Source organism: Salminus brasiliensis, chromosome 25 (assembly GCF_030463535.1).
Source record: "Salminus brasiliensis chromosome 25, fSalBra1.hap2, whole genome shotgun sequence".
NCBI lineage: Eukaryota > Metazoa > Chordata > Actinopteri > Characiformes > Bryconidae > Salminus > Salminus brasiliensis.
The window spans coordinates 7,401,672-7,419,983 of record NC_132902.1 but is presented as its reverse complement, the minus strand read 5'-3'; the positions used below and the strand labels follow the sequence as shown (position 1 = coordinate 7,419,983).

Here is an 18,312-nt window from a genome sequence, read left to right as displayed (position 1 = left end):
CTACTCTGAGAAACAGCTGATTACATGCTAACATGTGGACAGTATAGTAGAAGCTCAGTTTGATAGGGTTTTATACTGTAAGTCTAAATAATTATTGTATTATTTAAGCGACCAATATTAAATCCAAGTGTCTCATTTCACTTTAGATGTTTGGCAACCAGCAGCATAACACGATTATCACACTAAAGGAACGGGTACAGACAGGACTCTGATACAGATACACATACTTATATTATTATTAAATAATGAAATTAAGAAGATAAGTACTCCTACACAAAAAAAAAAACACTCAGTAAAGACTCAGTAAACTATATATATCCAGTTGAACGAATAATAAAAATAAAGTGTCTTATTATGAACATAGAACAATTCTTATAGTCAGTCAGTTATAGTCTTATAGTCATGCAACTGTGCACTTGACCATAATTATTGCACTCAGTTCAATTAGATCTCCTCAGCCTGTCCGTTCAATGTTGTGCCATATGGTCTGACTGTCAATTGAATAAAAGTTAAGGCAACTGGAAATTATAATTATGTTAATATATATTAGTTGACAGTCGTTCAGAGTGGTTTGATTCAAAATAATCTGTGCTAGAGACACAAATCGGCATGTTTACAGTGGTGGTAACAGATCACACAAAGATCTAAGAAATTAAGTGTCTTGCTGCCTGAGAGACTTAAAAAAGGCAATTCATGATTGTGTGCACAATATTACATAAAGCATACTGGAGTTAGTGGATTTACCTCTTCTGTCCCATTACCAACATTACATTTAAATTCAGAAGATATGTGTAAATGCATTGATTGTTTTTATTTTTCTATTATTTTTATTTTTATATTTGCGGCATTTGCATAGTGACACCTAGTTCCGATCTACTGCGAACAAAAAATCGGATTTTGTAAGTTTCAGTACAAATAACCATTTTACATCAAACCACTCAAAATGACCTTGTATATATTTTAATTATGCAGACGATTTAAATACTTGGTGGAATTCACATTTATTATGGTGCTGACCAAACGTACAGTAGGGCTTTGTATAGTGTAATGCGTCATCCCATGCCAGACAGTTTTGTCTAATGCCATCATGTTGGCCCCAAATATGGCTTTACCACTAGGGTCAGTAATGGGACCAGAAGGGGTAAACATCGACCCCATCTGGGTTGCACGCTGCACACGGGGCGTAAATGTGACCCACGTAAGATTAATGTGGGCTGTAATGATGGGGCCCATTTGGGAAGCCCAACTGGGTGAGTTCAGGGGACAGAATCAAAAAAGTTGGGACGGGATTTCATGCAGCCATCAAAACAGCAAGGCTTTAAAAGTCAAACGTCTACATGACCCCTACATTTTAGTTTAGCGAATTTGCAAACCGTCATAGTTTAAAATAGCTACACTATGGGAAGAGAAACATGCCTGAAGCCCCTCCTCCAAATCTAACGTCTTATAAATTCCATATCTACCTTGTTCACGTGTCTACCCTCCATCATCCTGCCCCCCACCCAACCCCCAAACGCCGGTAAGTGAACCCCTCTTGCACCTTGTGTTGATCTCCACAATTTCTGGGACATAGTCAAAGCCCGCCTCTTTTGTCAACGTTAGCCAATGAGATCGCGACTTACTCCGTCCAATCCTGGCGTAGCTGGTATGACAAACAAACAAGGGACCTTTCTTTCCCTGTCAGGTAGCTAGCTGCTAGCTTGCTGGCTAGCTGTGCTCCGCGTCTTCAAGCATGTCTTCGTATCTGTTGATCCTCTTATTGTATGTCTTCGATCAAGCATTTGGAGAAAGCCAGCTCAAACTGGTCACAGTGGTGAGTATGATCCTAAAAATGTATCGCGTCCACCGTGGTGTCAGTTTTGTTAGCCTGCTTTTCAAAGCTAAGCTAGTCGCATTTTCACTCAGCAAGCACTGGTGAACGAGACAGCTAGCTACCTTTCTGCCTCCCAGTGACTGTATGGTTCAGCTGAAGTGGCACATTTGCTTAAAAAACACGTTAGTGAGCAGTTGTTTATAGCTAAAAGCTAAGTAAGAATTTAAGTTTGACTTATACATTTTACCTTAGCTATCATTGCTGTTTTTACAACAGTTAGTGCTACATTGTTAATTAAACTTTCTGGATTTTTGGCAAATGTGTCTAGCTATGGTTATCTGTTTTTAGCTGACCAGTTTCTTAAACAGTCCTGGTCAGATATTAACTACGGGCTCATCTCAACTAGTAATTAACTCTTTGCTTTGCACTAGAGTAAAAAGTGCTGACTCGTGTGTTTACTGTAGTTTTGCGAGCACAAGATCACACCTTCCGTCTACGTGAAAGTCCTTGCCTGACCAATACGCTGCCGGACGCCTGAGCTCGCTAACAGGAACACTGTCAGCTGGTTGTATTCTTGATTGAAAACGTATTGAAAACGTTCTCGGTTTTCTAAGCGAGTTAACTCTGACCACTTTAATTCGTATTGAACTTCTTGTGAAGACATTTATAGCCCCTCTTGGTCTTAACGTTCAGAAACGTTCGTGCTCGGTGTCTCAGGCATGTAGATGGAGAGGTAAATGCCCATAGCCTATAGTAAATTGAAGGTGTGCCATACATGCAGTCACACTGTTTTGCAGGACGGGTTGTAGCTGAGATGTTCCTGGCTTTCAAGTGTCAGTGAATTACTTGTAGAAGTAAACGAGATAGGCATATGATAGGAAAATAGCAGTATGGAAAGCAGCCCAACCCCCCCCCCCCCCCTCCCCATACCTTGCATAAAGTGCTGCCTAAACACGTTTGGCAAGTTTGATCATTGTGCCATGGGTAGAAGAAGTATTAATATTTGTGAAAAAAGTTGGCTGTCAGTGGCATGTTTGACAGGAGTTTTATTTTCATATGATATGCAACAGTGATAAATGGGATCTGGACGTGCTCTTTATGTGTTAAGTGTTTTGTAGAATGTATGTAATTCAAAGATGGATCACAACCAAATCTTAGCGATTATGCGACATTGAGCAAGTTGGAGCAGTTAACGTATATTAAAGAGTGGCCCTAAATAGTAGGTATGATTTTCAGACTACTGCATAGTGTCAGCTAATCCAAAATTACTTATTTGTTCATTCACATAAATGTTGGCGGTCTAATGGTACATTTAAGGCTACTATAACTTTCCATTTAGATCAAATGATAAAACCACTGCGATTAGAAGCTTATTTCCCATTACATAATAAGTTAACGTTGTGGAACATGGTGAGACATTATTGGAAATCATGTGAAAAAGTTCTAATTATAAATCCTATTAGACTCACAGTTATAATCCTGTAAGACTGAAACCTCTGATTTCACGTTTCCCTTTCTGTAGCTGTATCGCCATGGAGACCGGTCTCCAGTCAGAGCCTACCCAACCGACCCGTACCAGGAGAGTGCGTGGCCGCAGGGATTTGGACAGCTCACGCAGGTACTGTTTAAACAAATACGCACACATACAGTTACACATTTGTTTGGTTCCACGTGGAGATCAGTTTGGCAGAGTGGACGGGGGGAAAATCTGACAAGTTCAACGTGATATGCAGTATATTCCATCCAGTGGTTAAAGAAAAATGTTTACCCTTCATACAGTTATTACTGAAATACAGCAATACATTATTTATCTTCCCCCTGCAAACACGCACATTCACAAAAAATTGAGTCATACTAAACCCATACATAAAATCATAAATCTTATTTATGGTCTTCACAGGGGTGTGTTTTTCTTAATAACACTAGTGCTGTTTTTTACAAATAAATATTAAACATTTTAAAAATCACCTTTCACATCACATTGCCACATCACAAATCACTTTTTTTTCTTCTTCATCCTTCACAATAATTGTGGTACTTAAAAAATTGGTTGAATACTTCTGCAGCTGTTCCATAACTCTGAAACTGTAAATGACCAATTTATTGTAATTATTGTTTTTGTCTTGCTTTTGTCTCTAGGAAGGTATGCGGCAGCACTTTGAGCTTGGCCAGTTTCTGCGGAAACGCTACACAGGATTCCTGAGTGAGCCATACACTCGTTATGAGGTCTGTGGTCACCACCTAATAGATCCTAAACCTGACCCTGTTAGCCTATGACGGTATTCGATTGAGTTTTCTGAATTCACAGTATTACTCCCTATATATAAATGGTACTGTCCGTTAATATAACTTAATTCATGAGGATGTAGTTTTATCTTATGTGACCCTTCATGGCCAGTATGATAACATCCCCTTTGGCAAGCATCGCTGCTTGTAAGCACTTTTTGTTGTCAGCTAATAATCTTTCAAATGTTGTGCATGCGCTGCTCTTTTGAGGTCAAACCACAAATTTCAATGATGTTTAGGTCTGGGGACTGTGAAAACAGTCATGGCAACAGCTACTGCGAGAGGTTCAAGCTGTTTTCACAGTCCCCAGACCTAAACATCATTGAAATTTGTGATTTGACCTCAAAAGAGCAACGCATGCACGACAACCCAAGAATCTCACAGAACTGGAGGATTTGGCACACCGAAATCCATTGTGGATTTTGGTGTGTTAGGATCGTTATCCTGCTCTAGAAGCCTTTTCATTTACATTTATGGCATTTAGCAGATACTCTTGTGCAGAATGACTTCCAGAACAGAGTGCTTAGCTGTTCACTCAGAACTTTAAAGGGTGGTGGGTCAAATCAAGCTATACTTGAACCATGAAGGACTGTTGGTACAGACCGGGTTTTGATAAAATATTTGGCTATTTGCCCATCAAGTAGGGAGGGGCTGGTGCATTTTTAACCTTATAGGCCGACATCAGATTTTTAAACCTGATGTAGCCAACTACAAGAAGTCAGTTAAAAGAACGCAGCAAAAGAGTAACATAGCTGAACTTGGATGATAGAAAAAAAAGTCATGACTTTTTTCAGGAGTTGATGATAAAGAGAGGCTGAACAAGCACGTTCAGAAGAACCTGGCAAGGGAAGAATTGTATGAGCAGAGGTCTAAGTCTTGCTACCATTTCCTCCTTCCTACCTTCTTTCTCTTCTTGCTCTTTGACAGCAGAACATCTGTCAGCCATTAGACAGCTGTAGAGGATCTTGTTTGATCTTGTAGAGAGTCGATTAACTGAGGAAAGTGATGATGTGTTCGTAGCAGTTTCCAGTAGAAAAAAAGCAATCAAGGTTTGGAAGGGTGGGAATGATAGTAAAATTAATCAGTGTGTTGTGAAACACCTTTTTTTCTTTATTTAGGCCAATTGTGACAGTCTTTTATGCTTATCATGTAGCATAAAAAAAACAAACAGGAAAAACATAACCTACGCATTTAAACATTTAAAGTAAACCGGAGCTACAAATGAATTCTCCTTATGTAATCACAGCACTAACTGTACTCTGTGAACTATCTCCACTTTAAAAACATATTACAATAAACATTAATTCTAGTAATTCAATTATTTAAACTAATAATCTTAGAGGTGAACCTTCTCTTCTTTTAGAAGAGTATTCATTTATTATAATCTTTTCTAAAGCATAAAGTTAAGAAAAAAAGCACATCTAAGAAGAATTTCTTTGACACTTTCGTGAATCCAACCCCAAGAACGCGATAAAGGAACAATGATGTTGTGTTTAGTTGGGAAAGATGAGGTAACAGCACAGAATTTAAAAGAGAAAATGCCACGTTGTGAAAAAGAGGGTGGGGTGAAAAGCTAGGACTCTTCTGTGACTGAATAAATGCAAAAGCTGAAATTAGGTGTGCTTTCTGCAGACTGCCAGTTTTGGAGCCTTCCAGCCATAATAAGGTAGTTGATATTGCAGTTTCTGCATCCGTTCAAATGAAAAGCAAATGTTGGAAGCCAAATGATTTCTGAAGGTTGCCTTTCTAAACATTAGTCTTTTCTGATCTTTAAGTGTAATTTGTACTGGGTAAAACTGAGTACAGCTGCCATTTCAGATTTATGTTTACAATGAATAAAGTTGGCTACTCCCTCAGCCAGTATTTCTTAAGAAGTGTTCTATATGAGCATATTAATATTTGCGTGAGATATTTAACACAGCCTGTGGAAATGTAAGTGCCGGATAAAACTGTAGATCTAGAAGGAGACTGTGAGGTCAGATTTGGGCCTGGTTGTGCTTGTAATTTCAGCCCAGCCCTGTGAACAATATCATTACTATGTGTGCTGTAGTGTACTGCAGCATGTTATTGTAGTTACTATGTGTTTTTTCAGGCTTGTTTAGATTAGTGTTATTCCTGCATATTGTTTCATCCCTATTATAGTCAGTATTGCAGCTGTGAGCTGTTTCTAGAATACAATAAGACCAGAATTTTGACAAGTAAAATATTCCAATAGTTACTTAATTATCTCTGAATTATCTGATTCAGTCTCTTGTTTATTAATAGATATCATAAAGATAGTGAATAAAGATATTCAGCATGTTCTGAAGGGAATGTAAGCTGTGAGCTGAGGAAATGTGATGTAGCTTTACATTTATCTTGCTAGGTTTATATATAAAAAAAAATGAAAAGTGGGTTACTGTTCAGTCATTAAGCAGTCATGTCAAAACATTCTGAACTCATTCGGGATGGTTTTTATGTAATATCAATGTTCGATGTGGGACCATTTTAAAAAAACGTGCAGAGTACAATTGGGAGGAACTAAACTTCTGAATAGTTGAATGCCTGGTACATCACAAACTATTGCGTATCTTATTAAAACTAGTTTTGAAAGGAGAGATTAGTTTAAAATTCATTTTTTAAGCCCATTAATGGCTAAATATATATATATATATATATATATATATATATATATATATATATATATATATATATATATATATATATATATATATATATATATATATATATATAATTTTTTTTTTTTTTTTTTTTTTTAAGGAAGAAAATCTTTTATTTTACATTTTAGGACTGTCCAATTACCAGGGTTACTTATACAAACATATACATGTGTTTGACAAGTTTGATTCATGTTTTGGATGCAAATATAAGCTCCCCTATATGCATTTCTATTGTTACTTCTCTATGTGTCCCTTTTCCTTTTTAACAGTGTCAATTCTGTCAGGTAAGGATTACACTAGTCTCTTGAGAGAGTTTGTTCTGGTGCTGTTTAATGAAAGTGTCCCAGAGTTTCAACATGTCTGTTGAACCACTCACACCAACATCCAGACACACAGTTGTCCTCCTGGAATGTGGGAGTGTCAGTGTTATGTTTGCTTGGCTATGAGGTGTAAAGTTAAGAGTGGGGTCAAAAGGACTGGTAGAAATGTATTGAGACTAGTGTAATCTTTATCTAACAGACAAAGGGACACATAACAAAATATTAGAGTATGAATTGAGGGATTTTTGTTTTGTATGGAGAGCTTAAAAGGGCAATTTGCATTGTAGCCCTTCCTACATCCTGCACATACAGAATGTCACTTTTGGTCATTTAAATAAAGCAAGTGTATAGAGTGTTAAATCGATTAACATGTTGCATTGAGCTTTTAATACATTGCTCAGTATTAGCAGTTTCAGTTCCACCCTCTGTTCAGTTTTTATTTTTGCTACTGTTTTTCTTTCTCTTCTGCAGATTGCTGTACGGAGCACAGACTTTGATCGGACTTTGATGAGTGCTGAGTCAAATCTAGCCGGTTTGTACCCACCCAATGGAACGCAAGTGTTTTATCCTGGCTTGAACTGGCAGCCCATACCTATCCATACTGTCCCACAGGATGAGGAGAGGGTAGGACTGCACAAAGGACATTCCTCCACATTACCGTAGCTCTACCATAGTCCATCCCATCCTAAACACAATACACCTAGCATCTCTAGAGGAACTACATCTACAAAGTGCAGGTCTATGGCTGAAAATAAGGTTAACATTACATTGCAGTATTTTAGAGTTTTGAATAAATATTGCAATATTTGATCATATTCTGTTCTCTGTAATAATCTTCTAATGTAATAATCTTAGATTTTACTAAAATAATAATTGAGTAAAATATAAGGTTAAGTTACTGCTGTTTTAGGGTTCTATGATCTGGATAAAATGCCATATTATACATATTGTAACCCAACAATCCATCCAAATACCCAACTGATACCCATACCAGTCTATTCAGAAAATTATTTGTAAAAGGTATTGGTAGTGCTGATGTTTTCCAGCGACATGCTGAACATCGCAACTTTAAAATTAGGGTTTAATTAAGTTTAGTTTAGTTCAATGTTATTGCAGCTTTATAGAAATCTCAATTTAAGGTTATTTTATCGGTCATTTTAAAGCTTGGAGTCCAGAATATATAGCAGTGTACAAATGGTACTGATAATAATTCACACATTACTTTTATCAGCATAGTGGAGAACATTCAGGGCACTTGCACACAGTTACACACTTAGCTTAATGATACAAAATATACAAAAAATATAACAAATATTTAATGCAGCTGTGCGGCAATTACAGAAAGTAGAGGCAGAACAGTCCCATGAGCTAGTGGACCAGTTTAACAGCTCATGGGTAAAGGCTCTTCTTGAGACTAGTGCTTCTGAATTGCATGGTTCTGGTTCCTCTTTCCAAATGACATGGGTTGAAACAGGAAGTGTCCGAACCATGTAGAGTCAGAGGAGATGCTGCTGGATTTACTCAGGCCTTCCTGTAAATGTCATGTATTGTGGGGGTACATCTGCAGCGATGTGATGGGTAGTTTTCACTACCCTTCGTGGGACGTTACATTCAGCAGCATCAGAATGCAGTCAGTTAGAATCCTCTTCACCATAGACCTGTAAAACTTCCAGAGGAGCTGTTGTGACAGGTTGACTATTCTCAGTCTTTAGAAGAAGTTTTTTTTTTACACAATGTGTGATATGGCGAGTGAGTTATTTGGTTATGTGGCTACCTGGGAACTTTAAGCTGCTCAACTTTTCTACCAATGTGCCCCCCCCCCCCAACATTGATGTGTGCACTCCAGTCACAGAGGTGTGGTTATCATAGATAGGTCTGTTTGTGTGGAAGTCTATAATTCAGTTGCAGAGTGGGTGACTGATTCTAAAAGTGTTGAGTTTGGACTTCATTAAGTCATTGAGTTGCTGACTTTGCTCTTAAAGTCAGCAGTTTCTTGGACACCTTGCCACATGTTAGGGCTGCACAATACAGTTTATGGTTTTCTGCATTAATTTGTCATAAAATGTGATCTAATCCTCATCCAAGTCAAGTGTATTGACAAATATAATGTGCCTAAAATAATAACACAAAGAATCTGATACTTTATCTCTTCATTGAGAACAGCCATAAAAACTGTAGTGCTGGAGGATAAAGTATGTGAACCCTTATTAATAATGATCTCTTATTATATATTTTAAATATATAATTATAATAATTAATAATTTCTTAATTAATAATCTCAAAGAAAGGGTCCGATGTTAGCATACGTAGAGTCTTCTTAAGAAAATGAGCACTACTTTGATTAAAAAAAAACACTCAAACTTTTTTTGCTCCGCACAAGAAGGATACGCTTATGTGAGCCATACCTCACGAAAAAAAAATGTTGATTTACATTAAGCTGGAAGGGGTTGCTAAGTTATCTACAAATGGAGACAATTTGGGACTGTGGCTACTCTGCCAAGAAGTGGCTGCCCAGTCAAAATGACCCCAGAAGCACAATGAAGACTCATCAATAAGGTAAAAAAAAAAACAACCCCAAGTGGCAGCCAAAGATTTGAAGGAGTCATTGGTACAGTCTACGGCCCATTAAACCTTAAACAAGCAGGGTGTCTATGGCAGGACCCCACGAAGGAAGCCGCTGCTTACTAAAAATAACTTTGCTGCACGCCTGAAGTTTGCAAAAGAGCACATTGACACTCCACAATGGTACTGGCAAAATGCATTGTGGACAGATGAAACTAAGACTGAACTATTTGGAAAGAACATGCAGCGCTACATCTGGCGTAAAAATAAAAGCACTGCACATCACCATGAAAATATCATCCCAACCATAAAGTATGGTGGAGGGAACATCATATTTGTAAGCTGAACAGGACCTGATGCAGCAAAACATGCCTATATCATAGAGAGGAAGATGATTTCCCAAGTGTATCAAAAAAAGTCTACAGGATAATGTGAGAGTGTCTGTACGTCAGCTGAAACTCTGTAGAAGTTGGGTGATGCAACAGGACAATGACCCAAAACACCAGAGCCAGTCCACAACAGAATGGCTTATGGAAAACAAAATCTGCCTTTTGGATTGGCCAAGTCAGTGCCCAGATCTCAACCCTATAGAAATGCAATGGACTTTAAGCGTGAGGCGTTCAAGGAACATGGCGGAGCTAAAGCAGTTCTGCCAGGAAGAATCGGCTAGAATTCCTCCTGATCAGTGTGCAGGTCTGATCCACAGCTACAGGAAGATCCTGGTTGAGGTTATTGCTGCTAGAGACAAGATATCTTGCAGAACAACAAAATATTGCAATGTCAATTTTTTTTTATTTTGTGCAGTCCTGACACATGTCAGGGATTTGATTTGAGTTAAAGCAGGCTGCCATCTCTGGACTGTGCTTGTTTTTTGCTGCCCTGAGGCCAGCCTTACGGTTGTCTGGCAGCTTTCAGTTCCTTGCTGTTGCCAGATTTAATGGCTATTCAGACATTTTCCCCAGTAAAGCGGTACACACCAGACATAATGTAATTATTTATTGTTTCCACCTAAAAACGATTAATAAATAGCTTAATGTTTTCAAGCGACATTTTTTTTGCTTCTCAGAAAAAGGAAAAAAGATGCCACTGTGTAGTGTACTTTCATTTGAAAAAAAACTAAAGTAGTGTTGAGTTTAACCACCTTATTCAGCAGCTGAAAGTCTGAGTGTTTTGCACACAGCTCAGTACTTCTCTTTGTGGTAGTGCCACACATATTGATGGAGAGAACTTAATCTTTTTTTCAGAAAGTACTGGTTATCATTTGGTATTGTTAGTAACTTGTGAATTGACCTCAGAATATCACGTACCCTAGTGAACCCATAATACTATTTGCTTTAAATTATTCACAGCATTATTCACAGCAGACTACTCACAGTGCTGAATTAACCTATTTTACTTTAGTAAATAAAGGTTGACTGTTGACTGTGTTTTAAGTCTTAGTTGTGTTTGTTTTTCCAGCTACTCTCGTTTCCTCTGTCAAACTGCCCAAACTACATTCGCCTCATGAACGAGACCGAGAAAACGGCAATCTTCCTCAACATGACCAAGACGTATGGCGTAAGTCTGCATAAATCTCTGCAACCATCACCTGCTCTCACTCAGAAGTATGTATGTGTTTTTTAGTGTGGAGTGTTAGTGTATTTGAAGTCTGAAACTTAAACAGAAGTACTTGACTAAAGTACATATCTTTTTGTTTGTTTGTTTGTTTGTTTGCCCCCCCCCTTCTTTAATGAACAGGATTTCTTGGAGATGGTGCGAAACAAAACAGGTTTGGAATCGACCTCCATTGAGTCGATATGGAGCATCCATGACACGCTGTTCTGTGAGGTGAGGATCTCCTGTTACAGCACCATGCATTTCTGTTGATAATAATACAAACTCAAAGTCTTAGCACCCAGAGAACTTTGTATTAGAAACCAGTATTTTGTTTTTTAATTACCTTAAAGTTTGTTCTATGGACACACAAAATACATATGTATATATAACTAGGCCCAGTGAATCATTTTACAAGGTTTACATGAATGCAACAATAATTTCTTCCCTTTCAATGCGAGTTAGAATGGCCTTATCTTGCATAAAGCCTGTGCATGCTGGAACTTGATACTTGCGTATCATAAAATGTGTTATACAGTGTGTGTCAGCACTGCCTTTGCCAAGCACTGCCAGCATTAGGAACACCTACTCATTCATGCAATTTTCTAATTAGCCAGTCATATTGTAGCACTAAAGTGCAAAAAAAAGTGGATTCTGGCTAGCAGATCTTGGTTATGTTGGTGAAAAAATGTTCAGCGTGATATAATTATTGGTGCAAGGCAGGCTAAATAAGGTATTTCCACATCTGCTGATCCTGGGACTTTCATGCATATCATCATCTAGAGGTTACTCAGAGTAGTAAAGCAAATAAAGAATAAAGAAGCAATAAAGAAATTGAGCAGTGAGCAGCAGTTCTGTGGATGAAAATGCCTTGTTGATTACAGAGAATGGTGACCACTGGCAAAAACGCCATGGTAACTCAGATAACCACTCTGACCACTGTTGTAAGTAGAAAAGCATCTCAGAATGCATAGCACACATTTAAGGGGGGTGGGCTACAACAGCAGATGACCACATTGAAGACTGTCAGCCAAAAACAGAAAGCTGAGGCTGCCAAAGGCTCACTAACACTGAACAGTTGAAGAAAAAACTGTTCTGATGTCTCTCGATTTCTGCTGAGACCAACAGGTGGTAGGACCATTCTCCATTGACCCCTCTAATCAACAAGGCATTTCTACCTGCAGAGCCTGCCACTGCAAATAGACTGATTTTTTTTTTTTATATATATATATATATATATATATATATAATCGGCAGATTAACAGTTCCATAAATGCACAAATCAGCCCATGTGGCACAAACAATTAGCCACACTCAAAATCACGGAGATCATATTTGTTATCCATTCTTATGGTCGATGTGAACATTACCTGAAGCTATTGGCCTGTATCTGTATGACTATATGCATTGCACTGCTGCTACACAGTTGACTGATTAGTTAATACAGGGAGATGTTTAGAATTTGCATATAAGAAAAGCATCTTCGAAATGGTGGCACAAGACAGTTTTAGTCGTCAGTGACTGAGAACTAACATTGCTCAGTCCTAGCTTTAGAAAGCAATTGTGCAACTGCTGGTATAATGTTAGGGAAGCAGCTAAAAGGGGAATTTGCTCTTGGTTTGCAGTTTGTAGAAGTTTGCAGTCACATGTATTGTCATGTCAAGTTAGAAGGAAGACAGACACCCTCATTTTGAGACTAAAAACAGAAGTGTACCCATCCTCACGTGGACATGGTGACCCAAAACTCATGACTTGAAAGTGACGTGTGACTCCTTGTGGTGTGTTCTGCTGATATTTACCAAAAAGCATAAAATTTGGGCTTAGGCAAGGTCTAACTAGGTGTAAATTAAAAAGTAAATTATTGTTAGACATGAATAGTGATCTTTATTTTTTTAAGCTATAGGGACAGTCTTAAACTTCCCTGTGCCTACTGTGAAACAATTCCTCTCTTTTTTGCCTGTGTGAGTGAGTAGGCAACTTCAATAGTCAAGTCAAGTCAAATTTATTTGTATAGCGCTTTTTACAACTGTTGTCGTCACAAAGCAGCTTTACATAATTAGTACTTAATAAAGGACAGAGACAGAGAAGAAAGAAGAAATGACATGAAGGGTCAAAGACCCCCGTGAGCAAGCCAACGGCGACAGTGGCAAGGAAAAACTCCCTCAGAGCTGGAGGAAGAAACCTTGGGAGGAACCAAGACTCACAAGGGGGACCCATCCTCCTCTGGCCAGACTATTTAAACATTAATGATAAAAATTACCAAAGCAGATACAACAGAAAGTTGATAGTGGTGATATTAATAGTGTCAGACAGGCACGAGTCCATCTAGGTTTCAGCACGGCCACCAAACAGGCAGCAGCGGCAGGCGGGTGAGCCATGGGTGGTGGCGGGTTGGGGGGGACCCGCTGGCCGGACTGGTAGGTGGCAGCTGGTTAGACGCAGGTAGAGGGGACCTCAGCGGGCAATCTTCCAGCAGGTCGGGCTGGGTGGCCATTTACTCGAAGAAGGTAAAGAGAGAAAAGTTAGTTCTAAGAGGAATTTTATGGAGTGCAGAGAATGTGGAGAATCAGCATCTGGGTATGTCTGACGACTCCGGCAGGTCTGATTATCACAGCATAATTAAAAGGAGAGAGTCAGAAGGTAACACGGACACGGGCGCACCCTGAGAACACCAGCATCTATCTGCTCCACTGTCAACAAACCTGAGTGATCGCGTGTAAGCAGCGAGACGACAGCTCCAGCATCTCAGTGTACTACAATTCCCTGGGTCCGCGAACCCCTGGACCTGCAGCCCTTATCTAAGAAACATTAATTACCAAAAGCTAAACTAAACATATAAGTATTCAGCTTAGATTTAAAGATTGAGACTGTGTCTGAGTCCCGAACATTATCTGGAAGGTTATTCCAGAGCTGGGGGGCTTTATAAGAAAAGGCTCTTCCCCCTGCTGAGGTTTTCTGAATTTTGGGAACGAGTAAGAGGCCAGCACCCTGAGATCTAAGTAGTCTTGATGGTTCGTAATATACTATAAGATCCTGCAGGTACTCAGGAGCGAGGCCATGTAGGGCCTTATATGTTAATAGAAGAATTTTGTATTCGATACGGAATTTAACTGGGAGCCAATGAAGTGCTGATAGATAAGTGCAATAGTGCACTTGTCAATAGTGCATTGCTTTTAGTAGAAAGAGTTCTCTCACTTTCTCTTTCACTCAGGAAAAGCATGGCATGACTCCTCCAGATTGGGTGACTCCAGAGGTGATGAGTACTCTACAGCTTCTGAAGAACTTTGGCTTTCAGATCATGTTTGGCGTCTATAAACGAGAGGAGAAAAGTCGATTGCAGGGAGGTCAGACCTGAGTATTTTCATATTGTACTAGGGTTGCCCACTTAAACACATTCATAACATGACATCTACACATATTTACACACCGTTACTTATTTTTCTATTTTATCAGAGAAATGCATAAATCTATGCATCCCAGTGTAGGTAGACATCATTAAATATATAAATATATATAATTAAAGAAACAAATAATTTTTTTTCAAATGGTTTTAAAGTACTGATGCACTGATGTCCGAATGTCTGTAGACACCTAAAAGAAATGCATTCAGCTACTTTAGGTTGCACCTATTGCTGACAGATGTGCAAATGCGCACGTGCGCACACACAGCTTGTTTAGTCCCTGTACAGAAGTACTGCCATTAGAATAGAACTGGAATAGAATGGATGCTGATAAACATAAACCTGAGCTGGGACGTTGGTGATGAGGTAGGGTACTGATCATCCAACTTCCTGACCTCACTAATGCTTCCTAATCACTAATCCTTGTCTAGGTCATATTTGCAAGTGTGTGTATACATACACACACAAAAACAAAGTATGTTGATCCAGGTGTTGGACTATTGTGGTTTCCAGATAGAACATCTTTGAGAAATAAGAACTTGCTCACCTCCTGATTATTTTGTTAGTTTTTATTTATTTATTTATTGAACAGTGAATTTCATAATATTAGCTTTGTTCTACATGTTCTTGCATGTCTTTTGTTGTTGTTGATGACTCTGGGCATATACACTGACAATGTAATTACTTAATGTTATAGTAAATATTAATAATTTGTGAGCATAACTCTGGGCATATACACTGACAATGTAATTACTTCATGTTATAGCAAATATTAATAATTTGTGAGCATAAGATTACATGTGTGGCTGGAAGAAGCAGACATGAGTAGCTCCGCTGAATTTTGCATTTACACTAGGTTCTTTCTCACTCTCACTTAGGTCTCTTGCTAGATCAGATCATTAGGAATTTTTCAGCTGCTGCGTCTGTAAACCCCAGCGGACCGCTGAAGATGATCATGTATTCTGCGGTAAGTCAGTACTAAAATCATATAAGGGCTTCATTATCCAGCATTGCAGAGTTCTGAACACAACAGATTTTCACTACAGCTTATCAAAGTCTACTTTTAAGGGGTCCCCAGTTATTAAGGGGATTCTCAATACAAAGTGTACGAAATTGGAGTAGCATACCTGGTAGTACAGATTTTACAAGTTCAAAAGTACAAACTCCCACTGTATGTTCATTCTGCATGAATTGGAACAGCATCATACATTGATACTTGGTTACTACTTAAACCTCACCTCTTTGTTTGTGTGTAGGTTTTATCTTAACCACATACTGGAAGTCTAAACAACTTTCAATTAAAAAAATCTAAATTCTCACCTCTAAAACAAAGATCCTAACTTTTCCCATGACACAGCAGTAGTACGTTGAACATTCTAACACCTGCAAGTTTTCTTCTCAGCCATAAGGCTGCCTTGCTGAGAGTGCAAAATGCGTCTCAAATCTACGCAAGTCACCTCCTGATGCATCCTTGATAACATGGGCATCGCAAACACATCCAAGCATTTCTACTGTACTTTGCTAGATGCAGACTTTTGAACAGAACAGTTCTTGGACTGGGACTAATGATGTTTCACAAGTCCACGAGTACAGACCGGCACAAATTTTGAGATTTGCCTATACAGTTTACATGGATGTGAGAAAGATAACTGCAGTGCAAACATTGTCTGACCTGTAGGATACTAGATGATGCATATTATGTATTATGTATGTATTATGTATTATATGCATATATAAATTGTGAGCTTGAGACTTCCAAATAAATGTATCACGTGTGTGTGTGTGTGTGTGTGTGTGTCTGTCATCTTTTTCTTTACAGCATGACACGACTATTGTAGCTCTACAAGAAGCACTTCATGTGTTTAATGGCGTGCAGCCGCCATATGCTTCCTGCCACATATTTGAACTGCACCAAGACAACGAGTAACGCACCCTCATTCCTCTCCTCTGAACACACATGTGCATACACACTATTTTCATTTTTGTATTTCCTATCATGTATTTTTCCTGCTTACGTTGTCTTGTTCTCTCTCAGGTCTTTCTCAGTTGAGATGTTCTATCGAAATGACAGTAGTGTGGCAGAACCATACCCTCTAACGTTACCAGGCTGTGCTCAGCGCTGCCCTCTGCAGGACTTCATCAGGCTTACACGCTCAGTTATTCCAACAGACTGGGACAAAGAGTGCACAGTGAACACACATTCCAGTGACACAGGTACAAAGTTATAAAGAACAGAAATGACACACACACAATATTGATGCCAGTTGGCCCAGGAGGCATAAAGTGTAAATAGGTTCTTAGTCTCTTAGGTTAGTGCAAGTCACTGAGAGTTACTGAATTTTCTTTTTGCTTGGTCTCGTGTGTGTGTGTGTGTGTGTGTGTGTGTGTGTGTGTGTGTGTGTGTGTGTGTGTGTATAGATGTAATCATTGGACTGGCTGTGTGTGGGTGTGTGCTGCTGCTTCTCGTCATGCTGCTGTTCATAGTGCTCTGCCGTCAGAGCGAGCCATCTATCGGCTACAGCCATGTCATCAACCAGAGCGACGACCACTCCTGACAGTCGTACCAGCTCCTCCACAAAGAGGACACCTGGGACAGCGAGGAGGACCTGTGAGCGACCAACCACGAAGCCACGCACACCAGCAGCTTCCAGCTACCAGACTGGATTTAGGGGGCCACTTCTGGTCTAGACTTGTAATTTATTCCGGCGTGAAAATAGGGACCTTTCTTTTTATATGGTCTGTTTACACATCACTGACAGAGGACCATGAACAGCTCAGACTGATCCAGTGTGAACTACTGAAAAGACCACTGCCTGTCTGTCTCTCTGCCAGTATAATTTGACTGAAGCCTTTTTTTCTGCTCAGAATGTTTGATTGAGAGGTGGCGACTTTCATGTTCTGATATTTTGATGCTGAGAATGTATTTTTCTTGAAAATCCAATGAAACTGATATTTTTGATATACAAATACGAATTATCAGTATGAGAGCTTGATTTCTAATTGACGTTTAAGGCAGTGTCCTCTTAATGACAAATCTTGGTGGGTGAAAGCATCTTAAATGTAGCAAATATATGTAAATATTCTCTGATTAGATTGCTATACAAATATAATACAACTATTCTGCTTATTTCTGAGATTATGCTTAAAATAAGCAAAAATGTCAAGAATAATTGTAAACAGTGTGTGTATCACTTTCAATCTAATAAGATTTTCACTTGTCAGGATTTCTTTGTTTTTTGAATTTGAATAGCAGTGGTACCCTATGGACAAATGAGTCTTTGGTACACAATACAAAGCTCTGTGGGACAATGGAGGCTTGTTTAGGTGGTTCAGGTGTTTGTTAGGTTGGTGATTTTCACATTTGCATCTAATAAAACACAATAAAGACCAGCTGTACTTAATTTACTGTGCAGTTCTTATTTAGCTTATAAGAGGAAGTATCTTGTATTTGTAAGCTGTCAGTCTGCCTCTCACAATGTATATGAGAATCTAAAGGTCTGAAGTTTGGATGCTGAATTGAAGTGCAATTCCTTTGACAGAAATTTTGAAAGCCTGTAAAAACGAAAGGGAATTTTTTTTTTCTCTATGTATGTTTTGGCTACCTTGGCACTAAATTGTTGCTTTAAAAGTCCATACACTTGAGTGCAGGAAAGTATGCAGTTTTTACCTGGAAAATA

The 18,312-nt window shown here is 38.8% G+C and overlaps 1 protein-coding gene across 2 annotated transcripts; it reads left to right on the top strand.

Moving 5' to 3' along the window:
- The first annotated feature begins 1,673 nt into the window (after positions 1-1,673).
- Positions 1,674-18,036, top strand: acp2 (acid phosphatase 2, lysosomal). Of its 2 annotated transcripts, XM_072671102.1 has the most exons (11): positions 1,674-1,813; positions 3,336-3,431; positions 3,953-4,039; positions 7,551-7,703; positions 11,100-11,198; positions 11,379-11,468; positions 14,446-14,578; positions 15,514-15,602; positions 16,455-16,558; positions 16,671-16,849; positions 17,054-18,036. In XM_072671102.1, exons 1-11 carry the CDS (start codon positions 1,733-1,735, stop codon positions 17,188-17,190), a joined length of 1,248 nt encoding a protein of 415 aa, XP_072527203.1. In that variant the 5' UTR covers positions 1,674-1,732; the 3' UTR covers positions 17,191-18,036. The 2 variants fall into 2 exon arrangements, with proteins under 2 accessions (XP_072527203.1, XP_072527204.1); XM_072671103.1 differs by lacking the exons at positions 1,674-1,813; positions 3,336-3,431; positions 3,953-4,039; positions 7,551-7,703 and having other exon boundaries at positions 11,158-11,245.
- The last annotated feature ends 276 nt before the right edge of the window (positions 18,037-18,312 follow it).

Coding starts and splice junctions, on each gene's coding strand:
- acp2 (XM_072671102.1), top strand. CDS start 1,733: ATGTCTTCGTATCTGTTGATCCTCTTATTGTATGTCTTCGATCAAGCA. Junction 1,814..3,335: donor AGCTCAAACTGGTCACAGTG/GTGAGTATGATC, acceptor CCCTTTCTGTAG/CTGTATCGCCATGGAGACCG. Junction 7,704..11,099: donor TCCCACAGGATGAGGAGAGG/GTAGGACTGCAC, acceptor TTGTTTTTCCAG/CTACTCTCGTTTCCTCTGTC.